The following is a 19,454-nucleotide window of genomic DNA, read 5'->3' as shown; positions in this document are numbered from 1 at the left end:
AGTAGCTGGAGTGGGAATTTTGTGGAGACTATATAATTGCAACACATTAGGGGAAAAGAAATCAAAGGAAGTAAAGGTCAAAATACAAACTCACTGAATGTTCTTCTGGTTTGTGATGCTTCTTAATTCCTTTTACAGGAGTCAGAGTGCTCTTCCCATTTTCAACGGGCTGGAGATTGGATGAGATTGAACGACATATATCTAGTCAGTCAGGTTTTTTTTGTTTTAATAGCTAAGCAGCAGTAGGATGTAAAAATTGGTAGAACTGCTCTTTGACTAACAGTTACTCATTCTATGATGACAGTAATAGTTTACAGAAGCATTTTTAAGCTAAGGATCAGTGCATTTCAATAATTATTAAGTGATTTTGAGAGATCTGCTTTTGGTCCTTTAAATGGTTTTATGTTTCCAATACAGTGTTACCTTGGTTCTGGAACTTAATCCATTCCAGGAGTCCATTCAACTCCTGAAGCTGTTCGAAAACCAAGGCACGGCTTCCAGTTGGCCGCAGGAGGTTCCTGCACTCAAGCGGAAGCTGTGTCGGACGTTCGGCTTCCTAAAAACATTCGCAAACCGGAACACTTCAGGAGCCGATTTGTTCTGCAACTAAGCCGTTCTGGAACCAAGGTTCCACTGTACAAGAAATGCACATAATTATCGCTAAGCTCAACCTTATGTATTCCTGAATATTTTCCATACACAGAATAGTGGATGGGTATCCATCTTTGCTATCAATATAAAAATTTGATGTCATGTGTTTTCTAATTTCTGTTCTCCAGTTTCCTTTAAGGCGGAAGTTATATTAGTTTTGAAAAGCTTAGAAAAATCATTCACATTAAAAATGTAAAATGTGTATTACCAAAGGGTTGGGTCCAGATTTCCTCCTCTGAAAAATGTAAGAGATCTTCAGTTTGCAGAGGGGAATTGGAATCAAGCAGATGCTCACCTCTGAATGAAAGATGGGGAGAGCCTTTTCATGTATTAGCCTACTTTGCACAGTGTTCAAGAGACCAGGTTTTCAGGACTTTGCAGAGGGGAAAATAAATTTGTGATAGTTTTCTCTCTGCCTGCTTCCTCTACTGCAAGCATAATCTCGCTGAGCACAGTTCTGGATCCAACCCAATATATTTTATTAGTTTGCTGGCCGAATTTTGCACTTCTTTTAGACAAACAATTCCAAAGGATGACGTGCCTTCCATCAGCTTCAGCTGGTGAGCCATCTGCACCCCTATCTGGACAGGAATAACTTTAACTTCTGTGGTCTGTGCTCTTGTAACCTTTAGATTAGATTACTGCAATGTGTTATATATAGGGCTGCCTCTTAAGACTGTTCTGAAACTTCAGCTGGTGCAGAATTTGGTGACCAGGCTGCTAATTGGGGCAAGTCAGTTGGAACATATTATATTGAACCTAGCTCCACTGCACTGGCTGCCAGTCGGTTTCCGGGCCCAATTCAAAGTGCTGGTTTTGACTTATAAAACCTTTAGTGTATCAGGACCGCAATACTTCAAGGACTGCCTCTCCCTATATGAACCAACTCAAACCTTGCAATCATCATCTGAAGTCCTTCTTTGTGTGCTTCCCCCATGCAAGGTCTGGAGGGTGGCAACACAAGAACGAGCCTTTCCTGTGGTGGCTCCCTGTTTGTGGAATCCTCTCCCCAGGGAGACTCGCCTGGTGCCTTCATTACAATATCTTTAGGCACCAAGCGAAAACATTTCTGTATAACCAGGCCTTTGGCTGATTAACATTCTGTGGTCTTTTAAATGTATTTGTGGTGGTAATTGATTTGATTTGATTTTGTTTTATTATCTATTTTGTTTTTCTCATTTATCTTCGGAGGAAGGGCAGTAAACTAAACAAACAAACAAACAAACAAACAAACAAACAAACAGAACAAGTATATAGTAACTTTGAATAATTGAAAAGGAAACATAATGGAAGAAGTGTGTAATTTTAGATCTCAGGGTGTGAGTTCCTGTATCATGTGAGCAGCGAGGTTCTCCTAAATCTGCCCACAACGTCCCCCGTGCCCTCAGAATCCGCTCTGCTCTGGAGAGTCTCACCCCTCTAGAGTAGATTTTGGATGGTACTGGGAAGGCAGAAGGGGGAAGAGGTGACACTGGAAGTCTTATTGTCCCAGTGGATTTCCGTTGTGCAAGCAGATAGCTATAATTAGACATTGCCCTAAATATGGGAAGGCAACTGTAAATTAAGTAGTGGTAAAATGTTAATAGAATTGTGGAAGAAACTGGGCTATTTTGGCATAATTACTCCTTATCCTGATCAGGTATGTGTGTTTGTGTGTGAGTGCGAGAGGAGAAGGAGAAAAAGTGGAAATCCCTGTGAGTTGCCTTGGGTGGGCTCTCACTCCCCTGAAGTGGCTTAGAAATAAAACACCATTTCACCTTTTTAGGAAGACTATGCTCGAGAAGTCAACTTTGCAAACAAGAAACCACCACTTCCAGAGAGACCTGGGGAAGGAAGCTACAGTAGATACGAATATAGTCACGCTCCTGTTGGCTATAGAGATTACGGAGACGGCCGCGGTTTTGCCCACGAACGAAGAAGTGGACCACCACACAGAATGGTAAGTTAAATTTTTGCCCCTCGTGGCACACAGCTGGAAATTGCATGCTCCTGATGGGTTTTTTGGGCTTCTATCTTAAATTAACCAGCTCAAAGAAATGATACCTGAATTTGCACCTCAACCACCATGAAACTTGTTATGTAATCATAATAGGAAAGCAACCACAATGCTTTGATTCTATTTCCTAAAATGTAGCACACTAGGTTACCTTTAAAATGGTGCATCAAATCTAGCCTCCTTGTTTGGAGGATGGCTACTACTGTTGTAGAAGTATTGTCTCGGTCTCATCAGTCTATCATTCTGTGTGCCTAATGAAACAAGCTCATCAGCAACATGCAAATTAAGATCTAATCTCTGGATTTAACATTTGATCAGTGCATTCTGCTCCTTGCCCCTTTGAGGGAAATAATTTTGGTTTCATAATACTTAGTAACTTCAGTGACTGTGAAAGACCTATAGTGTTTTATATATTGTTGAGAAAGATTCTCAGCAAAGAACTGCTCCAAATTTTTGTGAGAGGTGTGGTGAAATTGAGAGCCCTACTACTATGTGGATTGTGTTTAAGGTAAGGTAGAAGACTGATGAAGTTTTAATTCTTCAAACTGTATCTTTCATTATACTCAATTTTGCATTGTACAATTTCACTTTTATAGGATGATCCTGGATATAGATGGCAAAGGGATGACCACCCTGCTGGTCGTCAGCCTGATTATAGGTAACTGTGTTTTTAACATAAAATAATTGTGTTTTAATTGCATACACTTCTGAATTTTTTAGAATTATTTTGTTGATATTAAAAATCAAATTGTGCCTAGCAATTTGAATGCCAGGTCTACAAATCTATCTATCTATCTATTTATCTATCTATCTCATTAGCACTTTAAAGTAAGGGTGGTAGTGTTCATACTGTTCTGCAATGACGCTAGAAGTTCCTGAAACGTCTTTACTGCTAAATACCTTGAATTCTACCCATGTTTCTGTGTCTTTGATAGTATTTTTTTTATTATTTTGATTGTTGGTGTGCCAGGCATGAGTAGTGAGAGCTATTTTTGATATTTGCTTCCCAGCCACAGAGCTTTCCAATGTTTGTTTGGATAGGATGGGAACTTTTAATCTGATGGGGGAAATAACTATATTGCTCCTGTTGCTACTTTACTTGATTGCACTCAGCATAGCGGATGATGGGGAGGACCAGATAAGATTGAACACCCCGCCCCCCCGTGTGGTGCAATATGGCCTGGATGCCATTGCATGGTGAAATACCTACCTACCATGTCACCTAATTCACCGGGCTCTAGGACCTATGAATGCATAAGCTCTTATGCTGCCTGGAACCTTGATTCTGAAAGCTATGCACACCAGCTATGGCTGCAAGAGTTGGTAAAAGCATTAAAATGGGTTTTAGAAGTATGTTCAAAGGGAGAGGAAGGAAACGGTAGTTCTTCCGCTCAGTAACGATATTATTGGAATGACATTATATGATTATATCCATTCCTGGAAGCCACAGGAGTTCTTGTGGGTTTCCCCCAGGCATATGGTTGGCCATTCTTGAGAAATGAATGCTGGACTAGATGGGCCATTGGCCTGATCCAGCAAGCTGCTCTTGTATAAGGATGATGAAATATTAACAGGTACAAAGAGGAAGGGAGATCTCCTATAAGCCGGTGTGAACTGGTGAGAAATCAGGATTGTAGTTCAAGGTTGGTCAGGTAATACCTACCTATCTGCCTTAATTAAGTTCAATTTCTAGGATTCCCAGTTGGTTAGAGCATGGTGCTGATAATACCAGAGTTGCAGGTTCGATCCCCATATGGGACGACTGCATATCCCTGCATTGCAGGGGGTTAAGTTAGATGCTCCCCAGGGTCCTTTCCAACTCTACAGTTCTATTATTCTAGTGGAATGTGCAGATGTACTTTTGGGACTGCTGTCTATTGTCTTTGAGAAATCTTTGACAACGGGTAACTAACCATTGACTTCCAAGTCCAAAGATACTATAATAAATTATAAATCAGTTCGTAAGCATTTTGATCCCAGTGTAGTGATTAGTTGATGGCAGCATGAATTTGTTAAGAATAAATCCTGCCAGGACGTCTTTATTTTATTGGGTTCCTACCTCAGTGGATTATTGGCGTGCTGTGGATGTAGTTTATCTGGATTTCAGCAAAGCACTTGGCAGAGTTGCTCATGGCCATTGGGCAGGAAGTGCAGTTGAACAACCGTGAGAGGGCCACAGCTTCGATCAAATCTGTGCGTAGATAAAACTTCACTTTGTTTTCATAGCTTGCCAAGAGATTTCAGCAAGTGTGGCATGCTATTTTTATCTGCAGATCGTCCAAGCGTGTTTGGTTTGTAGTTCAGACTTCAACCTGTGGAGGGCAGTGGTTGACTGACAGAGGGGCAATTCTGTTCTGTCAGTTTTAATATAAGTATCTGCATCAATGTGTGTGTCTACAATGCTTTATAACTCGAGGGTAGGTAGAAGTGGCTGCCTGTGAGCCCCATGTTGAAATGGATGCTGTTAGGATTGCTGAAAAATTAAGGAAGAAATATATCGATCATAATTTTACTAAAATGCATCAATATCATATATATTTAAATTAAGAAGAGCATTCTATACAACAAACATCCATTGCTCATGATCATGCTTTAAAAAACAGAAAAAGAAATGAACTACTTACTCAAAAGAAGAAACAAAAACATTTATTATGCATATTCTAGAGAATATTAACAGTTATTGTTGTTTAAATGAAAACTACTCTTTGATTTCTAAAGTAATAGCAATATTTTTCATTCTGTGTCCAATTTTAGTATCTCCACAACAGCTTTACCAGTATTTGTATATTGTTTTACTATGCAGATAATTAATAAACTTGTGCCAAGCTGTCTTTCTTCTGCATTAGAATCCTGTGTTGGTTAGCTTGTTTCCTTTCTTTTATAGGTGGTGCCTTCTGTCGTCGTCTCCCCCCCCCCCACCTCATATTTGGAATTAAATTTATTGCTGCTACAAGTATATTCATTCTGTCACCATAGTTCTTTCTTTTTAAAGCCCTCTCTCTTAGGTTTCCCAGTAGAGTAACAGTAGTGTTTAGTTTGAATTTCTGATTTCATCTGCCTTCCTAATTACTTCAATCTAAAAAAAATGGTAAAAATTTTCTATTGCTTCCACATCTGTAGAATGTTGTGGTCTTTCTTGGTATATAAACGTTTTCCCCAGCTACTTTTGATTCCTGATTTTTTTTCATGTATTTTCGTTAGAATGTTACAGATTTTTGACATTTACGTTGAAATTGTATTTTGAAATTGTATGAGAGGTATGAATTAATTAGAATTACCCTGAAGTGACATTAAGCATCATTTCGTTTGTAAACATGGCCTGTTAAACTGTAGGGAGTATTGTTTTTGTTTGTTAATGTTCTGTATTTTAGTATTTTTATATTATAAACTGCCTTTTGATCTTCGGATGAGTGCAGTATTGAAATTTAACAATCTGACAAACATTTAATAGGTTTTATTGCTTATCTGAATAAATTAGTTGTAAGAAACTGCATTGGTAGGGGGTTTTGGTTTGCTTCTAGGTTCATTCCAGATATAATTGTATTCATGACTATATTGGATGGACTACCCTCTTGGACTTAATCCGATGTCCATTCCTTTAGTGATACCCCTGTTTGCTTTTCTGCCTTGTGGACTTACTGGTGATCAAAACAATGCATCAAAACTTTAAGGACTTAACATCATTATCTATTTCCTAAAACCTGCCACTTCATTAAATGTCATAGACTTGAGTGTTTAAAGAAAAAAAATGGCATGCACTTTAAATCTTTGTCTTTTCTAACTTAAAACTGGATCAAATGGTAGACAGTGTTTGAAGTGCAGTAGTGACCTCCAATGGCCAAACAGAATAAATATTAAATTTGAGCTTTCCTTGATAACAGGATCAAATCAATAAATACAAAGCAACTTTGAATCAGTGGCTGTGAAGTTACACTTAAGATTCCATAAACCTGATGCATTTCTGCTGCTTCATGTGAACAGTGAAGCTTCCTCAGTTTTGACTACTATATTTCTCAGTCGTAACGAAAATCTCTTTTCCCCCCCTCGCCAACACATCATGAGTTCAGATGCGGGTCACTCATTCCAGGTGCATTTTATTTACTTCTGTAATAGCAAAGTACTATATGCTCTTAGCAGGAAGAAATTGGGATGGAGCTGATTAGGATCTTCAGGGAAAGGGTGGCTAATAAATGCCATTGTGTGATTTATTGGCCTGCGGATTGGCCTGCTCTCTCATCAGATGAACAGTTTTAACAAGTCTTGGAGAAGTGTTTTTACGTCTGAAACCTTTTGAGAGAAAGGAGTTTTTGTGTGTGTGTTGCACACGTGAATGCCAAAAATGGTTTTGGTGCTTCGGAAACCAGCACTTCCTTTCTATCTTTCGCATACTGTCACAATGTCTGGATGTATTCCCTGGGTCTATTCCATGACCTTGCTCTTAAAAGATGTGAATGCATGCAGGCTTGCTTTGTTAGCAATGGCGTAAGAGGCTATAAGCAGTTACTTCTCCTCTTTTTGTGTTTTCTGGATTACTTGACGTGCTTTAAAGACTCTAAAAGCAGTTCCGTTTTTAGGCAAAGAGCTAGCTTATATAGATTTTATTTTGGTAGTGTTTAGCTGGTGAGAAGCCATTTAATATAGATATTAACAGTACATGATATGAATTCTGCTCTTTATTAGTCCAAGGCCACTAATAGTATTTTTATGTTTGAAGGCTAGAACTGAAGAAATAGGCATATTGTTTAGTATTCCTATTCTATGGTTGACACAGTTTTGCAATCCTAAAGATGGATATATCTGCAAAGTTGAAATTCACACTGGAATTTTTTTGGGGGGAGAGAGAATATTAGATTCTATTAGGTGCTTTTATTTAGAATTTGGCATGCTGCTGCTGCTGCTACATTAGCTGCTTCATAACAAAAAAAACAACAACTTGTTAATGTAGAATGTTTTAATGCAGTGCATTTAAAAGTAGCACAAAAGGGATCGTTTTCTTCGCTGCCGCCATCAGCAGCTGAAAAAACAAGAGAGTGAGCAAACATTTGGAGATCCAAGTGGCTTCTTTAAAGAGACTGTCACTGCTTCCAGAGCATTGGCTCTGGGAAACACAAACCCTCTTTGTGGAATAAGAGAAAGAACAACACATTCAGCACCACAAGCCCGTAAGTTTAAGCAGCTAAGGGGATGTTGAACATCTAAGTAAAGCTATTCCCACCCTGCCAGTAATTTAAAATGCAGTCCCAAGTGTGTTTACTCAGAAGTAGGTCCTATTTGAACCCAGTGGAAGTTGCTTCCTAGAAAGTGGGACCATCGTTTGTCTTGTCTTGATTCTGCTTCTGCCAGCTTGCTGGCATTCCCTTCTGCTTTACTTATTAGAGCAAGCATGTGACGAGGGCTTGAGCTTTGTCGTAAAATGAGTTTATTGATGTTCTGAAACTTAGGTCCCAACTATTTGCTCCAAGAGCTTAGTTGCCTTTTTTTTAAATGCCAAGCTTCCTTTGCTAATTGATGCTTGCCCCTTTAACCAGTTTTTGTTGTTGTTTATTTGCCAACCAGATTTTTCATATGCTAAGAGGTGTTTGTGGTATCTGAGATAACACATATGGCTCTCATCGACACCTTATAACTCTTGTGAGAGAATGAAACAGACTGTGTGGAAGGTTCGTAGGCAATTTCCTCTTGAGGAAAGTGAGAAATTCGTTCAGTAGGAAATAAAACCAAGATTCTAAGGAGGTGAAGACAAAAGACAGAAGCGATAAGGCACGGAAGTGTGAAGAAAATGCTCCTATGAGCAAGGGACAGCAGGATGTAGGCAGAAAATGGACAGATGGGAGGAGACTTCACTTTGTCTCCCTACCACTGTCTTGGCAGCAAGAGAATGCAACCATTGGTTGCAACCAAAATGTCACAAAATAGTGACCAGGCTTACAGGTCCTTTAGAGCACATTGGGAAGTGCATGCATACCTGAGACTGAAATTGATAGATACTGGCACAATTATTTTTGAATTAGTGGTGCAGACTGTTCATTGCATTTCTCCCAAGAGCCTAATGCTTGCTTTCAGCATTGAAGGCGCTCCGCAAAGTGTACACTAGAGGGCTCTTTCCCCCCATTTACCAGTAATTTAACTGCTGCATCTACGTGTGGCTCTCTGTGGATCATACACTTAAAGCACAAACTTACAAAGAGGCTGAGGTAAAGCAATAAAATAACCCATGTTTCAGTTTGCTTTAAATATCTCCCTTTTATTGCATGGCAATATAATGGTTGTAAAAGCCCAGTGAAGATGTGAAGAAGTTTCAGGTCACTTTAATGTATTTCCTGGCTGGTCCATGGACATTCCTAATCTAGATCTAGTTGGTGTTGGTTTCCACACTTCTAAACTTTATGTGAATCTTCACGGTTTGAAACTTGACTCTAGTTTTTAATGCAGTTTTTTCCTGTACGGTTGAGTTATTGCCCAACTAACCCCCAACTTTTGGCTGTTGGATCTTTTGATGGAATTTTGTTTTCATAATCTTTTTTTAATGATCATCGATCCAAACTAGTGTTTCCCAAACTTGGGTCTTCAGCTGTTTTTGAACTACAACTGCCATCATCCCTGACCACTGGTTCTGCTAGCTTAGGGATGGTGAGAGTTATAGCTTATAAGATATGAAAATTTCATGTTTCTTCCCAAGGTACCTTATTTCTAGGAGGGATACATTAGACTGCCCTATTGGAAACCAACAAAGCTACACCAACCTATGCCAAATGTTGATCTCCCTTTGGATGTTGTCAGTTTAGCCATATGAGAAGATGAATGTCTATTTCAACTTGAGAATGTGAAAAGATCCATGAGTTTGAAAGGAAAGATTTGCAGCTATGACAGATCATGGGCTGTATCCCACTACGTTCTACTCTGAATAGACCTGTTGAAATTAATAAGGTAAAGGTAAAAAAGTAAAGGACTCGTGGACAGTTAAGTCCAGTCAAAGGTGACTATGGGGTTGCAGTGCTCATCTCGCTTCAGGCCGAGGGAGCCAGTGTTTGTCCACAGACAGCTTTCCGGGACATGTAGCCAGCATGACTAAACTGCTTCTGGCGCAACGGAACACCGTGACAAGTCCCAGAGCGCATGGAAACACCGTTTACCTTCTCGCCGCAGCGGTACTTATTTATCTACTTGCACTGGTGCACTTTCAAACTGCTAGGTTGGCAGGAGCTGGGACAGAGCAACAGGAACTCACTCGGTTGCAGGGATTCAAACTGCTGACCTTCCGATCGGCAAGTCCAAGAGGCTCAGTGGCTTAGACCACAGCACCACCCACGTCCCTGGCATTGAAATTAATAAACCTAAGTTAGTTGTGTCCATTAATTTCAGTCGGTCTACTCTGAATAGGACCAACATTCATTGCAATCCAATGAAGGTTGCTATTTATCCTTAGAAAGGTAAAGTGAATATGGAGAAGAAACCTCTGAAGATGTGATCTACCAAATAATAATCATTTTTTATTTATATTCCACCCATCTGGCTGGGTTTCCCCAGCCACTCTGGGCGGCTTCCAACCAAATATTAAAAACAATACAGCGTGCTTACGTCTCAGGCTGCCCATTCAGAGTGTTTATCCTGTCTTCTGCACTCATCTCTGCTCTGTGCACTGCACTTGAATCAGCCTCTTGGCTCCCTGAGAATAATTTTCAGCTGAAGAAAATCACAAGTAGAGATGTATAAGACATTAGAGGAAGTTGGAGGAAGAGCTCTGCTGGATCTCACCATCCTGTTCTCACAGTGGCCAACCAGATGTCACGGGGAAGCCCACAAGCCGGACCTGAGTGCAACATTCTCCCCACTTGTTTTCCCCAGCAGCTGATACGCAGAGACACACTGCCTCTTGACAGTGGAGGTTGAGCATAGCCATCGATCCTAATCACCATTGGTAGCCCTACCTCCCACAAATGTATCTAATCCTCTTCTAACGCCATCCAAGTTGGCAACAATCACCGTGTATTTTACACCGATGCTTTTCCTTCTTGGATAATACTAAATACTTTAAAGCCCTTCATGGCCTAGGACCCTCATACCTACGGGACCGCCTCTCCCGGTATGCCCCGCGGAGGACCTTAAGGTCCATAAATAGCAACACCCTAGAGGTCCTGGGCCCTAAGGAAGTTAGATTAACCTCAACCAGAGCCAGGGCCTTTTCAGCACTGGCTCCAGCCTGCTGGAACGCTCTGTCTCATGAGACCAAGGCCCTGCAGGATCTGATTTCTTTCCGCAGGGCCTGTAAGACAGAGTTGTTCCGCCTGGCCTTTGGCTTGGAATCAACATGTTTCCCTCCCCCTCTTTCCTTTTCCCTTTATCCTTCTGTGATGGAACTCCTTTTGGGGACTTACCTGGCTTTTTTCGGTCCCATGTAGGACCAGTCTGAATAGTTTGCCTTGGTGAAGATTTGACGTTTTCATCCCCAAAAAGTTTTTGATTCGAGTTTCTATTGAAATGAGGCTGCATTTTAATGTTGTCTTTTAATCTTGTTTTTAACTTGTATCTTAATCAATTGTTTTTTATCTGGTGTTAGCCGCCCTGAGCCTGGTCTTGGCTGGGGAGGGCGGAGTATAAATAAAATTTATTATTATTATTATTATTATTATTATTATTATTATTAATAAACTGATTTGTCTCAGAGGAAAGATTCAATAGAAGATGGGTACTTGCTTCAGGTATTTAGTTATGTGCTCCTAGAATTTTGACATTTATTAAGTAATTTTAATTTCTTTTTATGGGAATTTGAAAGGGACCTGAGAGACGGCATGCGCCGGAAACCCGTCTATCCTCACTATGCGAGAGATCGATCCCCGCATAAGAGAGATTCTCCTTACTTCAGGGAATCGCCAGTCAGCCGAAGGGATTCCCCCCACAGCAGATCTGGGTCCAGCGTCAGCAGCAGAAGTTACTCTCCCGACAGAAGCAAAGCCTATGCCTACCACCAGTCCCAGCATAGCAGAAGTATGTCATCTTTACCTAAAAGAAATATTTCTCAACAAGGTAATAGAGGATGGATGGAAACTAACATTAGTGAGCTGGCACTGACTTCCCCTATATACAAGGTCGCAATGCTAAGTGCTTGAGGGAATTCAGCTCCTCACTCTAAGGTTTGTAGTTAGTTGCATCCCTGCACTTTTTGAGAAGGCTCTTTGATCCACAAGTTTCTATGAGTCCAAAAGAAGGCAGGAGTTGATTTTTGCCCAGTTCCACCTTTCTTCTGCAGTTGCCATGTATTAAAGGTAAAGGGACCCCTGACCATTAGGTCCAGTCGTGACCAACTCTGGGGTTGTGGCGCTCATCTCACTCTATAGGCTGAGGGAGCCGGCGTTTGTCTGCAGACAGCTTCCGAGTCATGTGGCCAGCATGACTAAGCCGCTTCTGGAGAACCAGAGCAGCGCACGGAAACGCCGTTTACCTTCCCGCCGGAGCGGTACCTATTTATCTACTTGCACTTTGACGTGCTTTCAAACTGCTAGGTTGGCAGGAGCAGGGACCGAGCGACGGAGCTCACCCCGTTGCAGGGATTCAAACCGCCGACCTTCCAATCGGCAAGTCCTAGGCTCTGTGGTTTAACCCACAGAGCCACCTGCGTCCCATTATATCATTACAAAGGCTCCTCAAACTCCTTTCAGCAAATTTTGGGCTGGTGTGTGGTCAGCACAAGGAGAAACTGCCCCAAATTGCCTCCCCTCACCTCTTCTGGTGCAGAGATCGCATATCACATCCTTTCTCTAGAACAGATTTTGGGCTGGTGCAGTGGGAAGGCGAGGAAGATGAAGTCCCATTGTATGAGTGAAGTCTGTCCGACTCATGTGCAAAAACTGCACAGGATAAAAGGACATGTCTATACATCATGGAAGCTTTGGGTTTATGCAGATTGAACCAAACAATTTTGCTAGTATTTTATTATGTGTGATCATGTGATTTATAAAGGCAGTGGAATGCATTAAAGAATCGCTTGATAGCTGAAGAGGTGATCACAGGAAAGCATTCAAAGTCTGGAAGCCTCAAGTAAGGGAAATTTTGAGATCCTTTATTTGTTTTGGGTTTACATTGAAATTGCTTTTCATGCCTAAAAGTAAACTCCTCTGCTGTTTTACCCAGATGCAAGTCTCACCAAATTCAATAAGGCTTACTCACACATAAGTGGGTCTAGTATTACCCAGCTGGTGAAAAGGTGATTCGGAAATATTAATTCACGTTACGTTTATTTTAAAAATAAAGGAACAGTCATGTGCATTAACAATACAAGTCTTCAGTATTTTAGATGTTTTAAGTCTGTGGAGGTCCAAAGTTCTGTCCTCACCCCACCCCAAAATCTGATAAGTGGGCTTGGATGGTGAAAAGTCCATTTCAGGTTTTTACTGAGGAAGGAGAGACAGTCTAATAATCCAGCATATAACTCAAACAGAACCCACTGCCATTAAACAGCTGTGTAATAGTTTCATTTTCAAATGCTTTTCTTCATATGACTAATAAAACATTTATGTTGTTGTCCATTTAGGTAAAGAGAAAAGTGCCTCTCAGTCCTTGAAAACATCAAGAGATGTCTCTCCCTCAGGAACAGCAGCAGGGCCACCTTCAAAGGTGAATTCATTAGTAGACTTCAATAGTAAAAGATAATAAATTAAATTCAGGAAGTCTCCGTTACATCCTGGCCTCTTTGTTTTAGATTTTTTCAAATACTAGGGAGACCTGCATTTGTTTTTGCCTTTTAAAGTTCCTATTTCTACAACTCTATAGTGTGGATTCTCAAGGCGTAAGTTTGTTGGTTGTGCTAAGGGAGGGCGAATTCCTTCACAGGTCTTAGCAGATGTTCAAAAGTTTGATTAAGCGCTCTCCCTCGTCCAATCTTTTTGCAGTGGTTTTAAGTTCAAAGCGTTGGCAAAAGTCCTCTACAACCTGGGACTAGGATAGCTAAAATATAATCTCACCCATTTTATACCCAGCTGATTGCTGCATTCTTTATTGAGAGGGCCTCAACAAACCCTCTTAAGTGGAGATTTTTATCCAAGTCTGTTGGATTTGAAATTGTTTTTATTGCTGATGTTTTTTATTGTTCAATTGCTCTACCTCAATCAGCCATTCTGTAAATATAGTTTATAAATTTTGAAATAAATAAAATGTACTGTTCGCAGCCTCCGAAACATGATAAGTAGATGGATCATGCAGGAGGCCTGGTCCCTCCCATGTCTCCTGTACTCTTGTCCTTCCCTTCATTGCTTTGCTTTACAGCTTTATCTTGCTACCCAAGATTGCCCTCTTAATGTGAATTTGAAACCAGCTTCCGAAACGGGTTTCAAATTCTGGTTATGAAGGCAACTTGCTGGCATTAACCATAGTCAGCAATATGTTTTTATATTTTGCAGAAAGCCGCCCAAGAGTGGCTGGGGAAACCCAGCCAGATGGGCGAGGTATAAATAATGAAATTGTTATTATTAGGAGTAATAAGGGGAAGGCGCATGCAAGCCAGTTGGATGCTCCTGAGCTCTTAACTGTTCAGGAGATTGGGAATGCAATGTCAACTCTGAACCATTATTTGGTACGTTACATTTAATTTATTGCTCATGGGTTGTCCTTGAAAAGTATCATTTTATCTCTGAAAAATTGGACCTTTTGTATCTTTCACAAAGTCCCTTCAGCTGTAAATTTCCTTTTTTATTTTTTAGAGTGTTAATATAGAAGCTACTTTTTGTAACAGTAGCGTTTTGCAAGTATTGGTTCTTTAAAACTTCTCCTTTAAGCTTCTCTGTGTATTTCAGTGCATTTGATGTTGGTGTATTATTATTACATATATTTATCTTCCTTCTGACACACCCTCTCACTTTCTGGGCTCTCACCCAGGATCCAAACAAATTCTCCGCTCCCCCACAAAAGTCTCACAAAAAGGAAAGTCCCTAGAAACAGCGGACATCGCCCTAGTCTCTCACTCGAGACTTGCTTTTTATGGGCAGGCTGGTGGCACTTCCCCAGGCTGCCCACAGCTGTGTCCTGTTTTGCTGCCCCTCTCCACACCCAATTCCAGGTATAGCAGGCTTGTTACATTATACAGCCACACTCTGGGCACTGGCGGAGGAAGAGGAGTGCGGGGGGAGCACCCCCCCGGCAGCACAATCCTGGTAGGGTACCATTGTGGCTGCCCCCCGCCCGCGCTGGGCACCACGCCCCTGCAGGTGACCTGCCCCACCTCCAGGACACGTGCCACGCCCCCGGGACATGTGCCACACCCCAGGACGTGCGCTAGCCCCGCCCCCGCCTGCTCTCCGCCACTGACTCTGGGGTTTCGTTTTTCTCACCAGGCCTTGGACAAAAGTAGCCGCTTGTCAGAAAAGGAGCTTGCAGAGGCTGCAAGTAGGTGGGCAGCTGAAAAAGCAGAGAAGACAGACACAAGCAGCGTACCTGAAATTTCAGATTATGAAGTAAGTTAAAAATAATAATTTGCCACTGTGCAGTATTTGGCTGTCTTAAATTTTCATGTACGTCCAAATTAATGACTGAGCAAAACTCCAAACTTGTCTGATAGCAGAGCCATGTAACCAGTAAGTTCTACTCAGAATAGAGCCATTGAAATTAATGGACCTAAGTTAAGTGGACCTAAGTTAAGTTTGCCAACTTTATACTATGCCTACCTTTGGGAATCGCACTGTTCTGCAAATTTGGGTCTGGAAACCATTGCCTGAATAGTGAGTCAGACTTCTTGATAGTTCTGATTCAGCAGTTTCACACTTTGAAATTCTTGTTCCTTTTCTTCAGGAAAGGAATTTCAAAGAGAGATTTTCCTGTCATATTCCATGCGCAGCCTCTCAACCAACACTGTTTGTCAGCTCCCACTGCATCAGATCCAGAACACAAATCCATGCTCATCTGAAAAACTGGATTCTCTGATATTTATCTCGGAGAGAAAATCTCCAAAATGCTGAGAGCGCTCCTCCATAGCAGGCACAAGACTATAACTCTTTGTCTTTTTGCATCCTAGATTCAACTGGCTTTTGCTGCATTGTGTCAATTACGTGTTTTCCTTATTCTCTCATTCCTGCCCTTACACAGATTGTACATTAACTGCATAAAATTACTGTACCTTTCTTAAAGGCTGCATCCTCAGAACCGTTATATGCAGAACGCCACGAAGAAACTGGCGCCAGCATACCAGACAATAATGAATTGTTTGAAGACAGCCCACATGTTAGTCGTTCCAAAGCAATTGCAGCAAAGACAAAGGAGATTGAACAGGTAAACTTCACCTCTGGTAGTTGTTGTTCTCTGATTCTTTGTAACTATTGTTTATTTCATTATTAAGTTTATTTAGGATAGAATCCTGAAAATCCATAAGAAGAAAAAATCCTTTTTAAATAGACTTGCATGGTGGCTGCAAGTACTTTAAAACAAAAGTACTTGCATGAAGGCAAGTCTCAGGGTTAATATATATATATATATATATATATATATATATATATATAATGACTAAATGAGTCGCTGTAGTGGGGCAAACATGGATGCTGCCATGTGCTTCTGTGGTTTTTGCCAGCTGGTATTTTATCTTTTAAAATAAAGCAGATTGTCAGCCGTCAGATCAGGCTTTTTGCAGCATAGCAAGCTAATGAGAGTTTAAAAGTTAAGTGTAGAGTTGGTGCAGATGCGCTTACAGTAAGCTACAGAATAAAGCAATGTAGATCTAGATCAGAGTGTTCGTTGTTTTTATGAAGCTGCAGCAGTAGCTGCTTGGAAGCCGCATCCTTTTTTAGACTGCGATGAAAATGATCATTCTTGAGAATGTGCTGGTTCATTCATAGAGAATACTTGCACAACAGGGTCTGAAGGCTACTCCTATTACTTAACATTTTCAGTAGTTTCATTGATAAAATGAATTTAAAATATTTCCGTTCACATTAAAGAATATGGACAAAAAGGAAATCTGTGGTTGATTCAAAGTTGCTTTTCAATCAGTGTATTTTGGGTCTAGTCTACTCCACTCTATAAATTAAGCTTTTCCAATACAGTGGTGCCCCGCAAGACGAATGCCTCGCAAGACGGAAAAACCGCTAGACGAAAGGGTTTTCCGTTTTGGAGTTGCTTCGCAGGACGAATTCCCCTATGGGCTTGCTTCGCAAGACGAAAATGTCTTGCGAGTCTTGAGATTTTTTTTTCACTCCCCCCCCCCCCCTTTATCTAAGCTGCTAAGCCTTTAATAGCCTTTTAGCAGCTAATCCGCTAAGCCTTTAAGCCTTTAATAACCGCTAAACCGCTAATAGCGCTAATCCGTTAAGCCGCTAATAGGGTTGCTTCGCAAGACGAAAAAACCGCTAGACGAAGACACTCACGGAACGGATTAATTTCGTCTTGCGAGGCACCACTGTATTCCTGATTTTCTTTAGTACGCATTTGCTTTTGCTGGACAAAATTATATTTCATAGTTTTGCTCCATAGTTTTGCTAGCTAAGAATGTAAATGACTGGATGTTATTGCTTCTGTTAATTTGGGGGGAAACTGTTTCCATTCCAAAGCTACAAAGACCAGAAACTTCTCACAGTGTCTATACAGTAATCTCTTTATCATAGGAGTGAAGCTGCAAACCTCAGATATTTATGCTTCTAGAACAATAAGATGATACTCTTCCACCCCAGTTGTCCAGTCCAGACTGTTCAGCAAATGCAGGTGCCTATTCTGAATCCTTAAATGCTTCAGAATTAAGGAAATGATGCAGTCCATTACAGAAAATTAGTAATGACTAGCTTTCACAAACATTGCGTTTGTATTTTGCTCTTTTTAGTTCTAATCTGGTATTTGAGGTGGCTTGCCCCCTAAAGTGGAGTCAAGAGTGCGTGAAATGAGGAAGGAAAAATACAGAGTATATTAAAAGCTAATCATTGTAAGTCTCTATGGCATACGTGTAGTGGTAGGCCTCATAAATACGTGCTAGAATGAATATATGTTGTCAGCAGCAAATTGCATTTCTCCACGTCTGCTAAAAATGGGCTGCTTTTGTTTCCATACAAGCACAATAAACCCCACCCTCACTTAACCTTTGTTCTCCTTTAGATGAAGTCTAAATTAAATTTTCTTCCTGTGAGGGGGCTATAAACTTGAAACCAGAATCATTAATGCATTTCTAGCTATCAAATCAATACTAAGCAAACAGTTTTTGTAGATAAACGACACCCTTCCTGTTTTCACAGAGAAGCAAATTTTACTAGGAAACGGCGTTGGTCAGTTTGCTACTTTTAAAATAAACCATTGAAGGGTGGGGTCCTTCCTGCAGTCAAAAGTTTATTACTCCCTAGTTGTATTTTGAAATGTTTTGAGTAAAGCGGTTTGCCCTTTTGAAAATCTTTGGAAATCACTGGAAATGGTTTAATCAACATTTTAAACTGTTGGCTCAAGGATTGCTTTGTGGTAGCGTAAAACACTTTTGTGTGTGCAAGGTGTATTACCAAAACATAGGAGGATGACCTGGGCAGAGTAGATTTGACCTAGTCAGGTACTTGGTGTAGTACAAAGCTGAAGTATGATTGTGTCTTGCCAGGAAACCCCTCTCTTCTGGGCTGGGATAGAAGGCCTATGGGCCAGAGAGAGAGACTAGGGCTGCTATTGGTGTGCTACCCTTCCTGTTTCCCTGGCCGAGGTGGTCTTGGGTATGGTGTTGGACAACCCCAAGTTCATGATAGCTGTAAGAACTGTGAAGCTGTCTTGTTGCTGAACACTGCACTGTTCAGGCTCTGAATTCTTTAATTCAAAGTGTTTTGTATTTTCCGCCAGGCTCCTGTTGGTGGATCTTAGTAGAATCAGCGGAGAAATCGAAACTTAAAAACAGCCATGACTCGCCTTGTAGAGCCAGCTCTAATTAGATCTTTGTAGATCCCAGAAGCCTGAAATCTGTTCACCCCTGGCTTACAACCACCCTGCAGTTACTCATTGCTTTTGCCCTGCATGTTTCAGACCTCCACATTTCAGCTTGAGCTGAGAGTAGCTTGAAGCAGGCAGACTAAATATAGACCACAGTTAAATATTGCAAGTCGGGAGAAACTGAAGCAGAGGCTGGTTTGGATTCCTAATCCCTGTCTTCCACATCTCTCAGCTTGCAGCAGATATCAGTTCTCCCCAGACAAATCCAGCACTCAAGTTCCATACAGAAACCTTGTACTCCATTGTCTCACACTTTTTTTTTTTACATGTACTAAAATAGGGAGGAAACTGTGTTCAAAGAGCAGGGACTACATTTGAGTTTTTAGGCAGAGTGTCAGGGCACATTGCAACATTTTGTGGCTAGGCACCTTTTATTTGTGTGTAATACAGTTAATTAGCTGCAAACTTCATACAGCTATTTATGTAACTTGTACATATAGATCTTTATATAGATCTGTACATCTTTATAGATGTTTTGAAAGTTGGACTTAACATGTTCTTAATCTGAAATCACCTTCCATTCAGCCCGCGGTTTCTGCAGAATTGTGTTCTTTTTATTTATTTTTAACCAGGTCAAATAAATTCAACTGCTGTACTAAATACGGGCAGATTGCATGCATTCCCATTGTACATATTCAAATTCTGTTGTGTGCCTCAATAGTAAGCAGGTGGGATGGTTGAGATGTGGTGTTTCTGGAAATGGTCAAGTAGTGAATCAAACAGACAGGATGAAGGCCAATAAACAAACTAAATCCTGACCACCCAGAGTTTGATTGTGGGTTTATCTGGCCAGAGAGATGTATTTGCATTCCTTCTGAAGGATCAAGTTTGCAGCCCGGGTGCTGAGATACAACTTGTCACAGGAGGCCTAAGCAGCTTCTGT

The 19,454-nt window shown here is 40.9% G+C and overlaps 1 protein-coding gene and 1 long non-coding RNA gene across 17 annotated transcripts in view; one reads left to right on the top strand and one right to left on the bottom strand.

Moving 5' to 3' along the window:
* The window catches only part of PPHLN1 (periphilin 1), a 28,303-nt gene that overhangs the window by 7,040 nt on the left and 1,809 nt on the right, over nt 1-19,454 (top strand). For 10 of the 16 annotated variants that reach the window (XM_081022391.1, XM_081022400.1, XM_081022395.1 and 7 more), the window contains 7 exons: nt 139-204; nt 2,417-2,590; nt 3,244-3,305; nt 11,421-11,671; nt 13,176-13,258; nt 14,971-15,090; nt 15,761-15,901. In XM_081022391.1, coding sequence (XP_080878517.1) covers nt 139-204; nt 2,417-2,590; nt 3,244-3,305; nt 11,421-11,671; nt 13,176-13,258; nt 14,971-15,090; nt 15,761-15,901 — 897 coding nt within the window. The remainder of the gene's footprint in view (nt 1-138; nt 205-2,416; nt 2,591-3,243; nt 3,306-11,420; nt 11,672-13,175; nt 13,259-14,970; nt 15,091-15,760; nt 15,902-19,454) is intronic. The other 6 variants (XM_081022393.1, XM_081022392.1, XM_081022389.1 and 3 more) reach the window with 4 other exon arrangements.
* Nucleotides 13,735-15,003, bottom strand: LOC308486099. Its single transcript, XR_013990951.1, has 2 exons — nt 14,946-15,003; nt 13,735-14,728 (listed from the first exon to the last, which is right to left on the bottom strand). It is a non-coding gene; the product is annotated as an uncharacterized lncRNA (long non-coding RNA).

This window comes from Podarcis pityusensis, assembly GCF_964106645.2.
Source record: "Podarcis pityusensis genome assembly, chromosome: 10".
Lineage (NCBI taxonomy): Eukaryota > Metazoa > Chordata > Lepidosauria > Squamata > Lacertidae > Podarcis > Podarcis pityusensis.
Note: the sequence above shows the minus strand (reverse complement) of the source record. Positions and strands in the feature narration are given on the sequence as shown.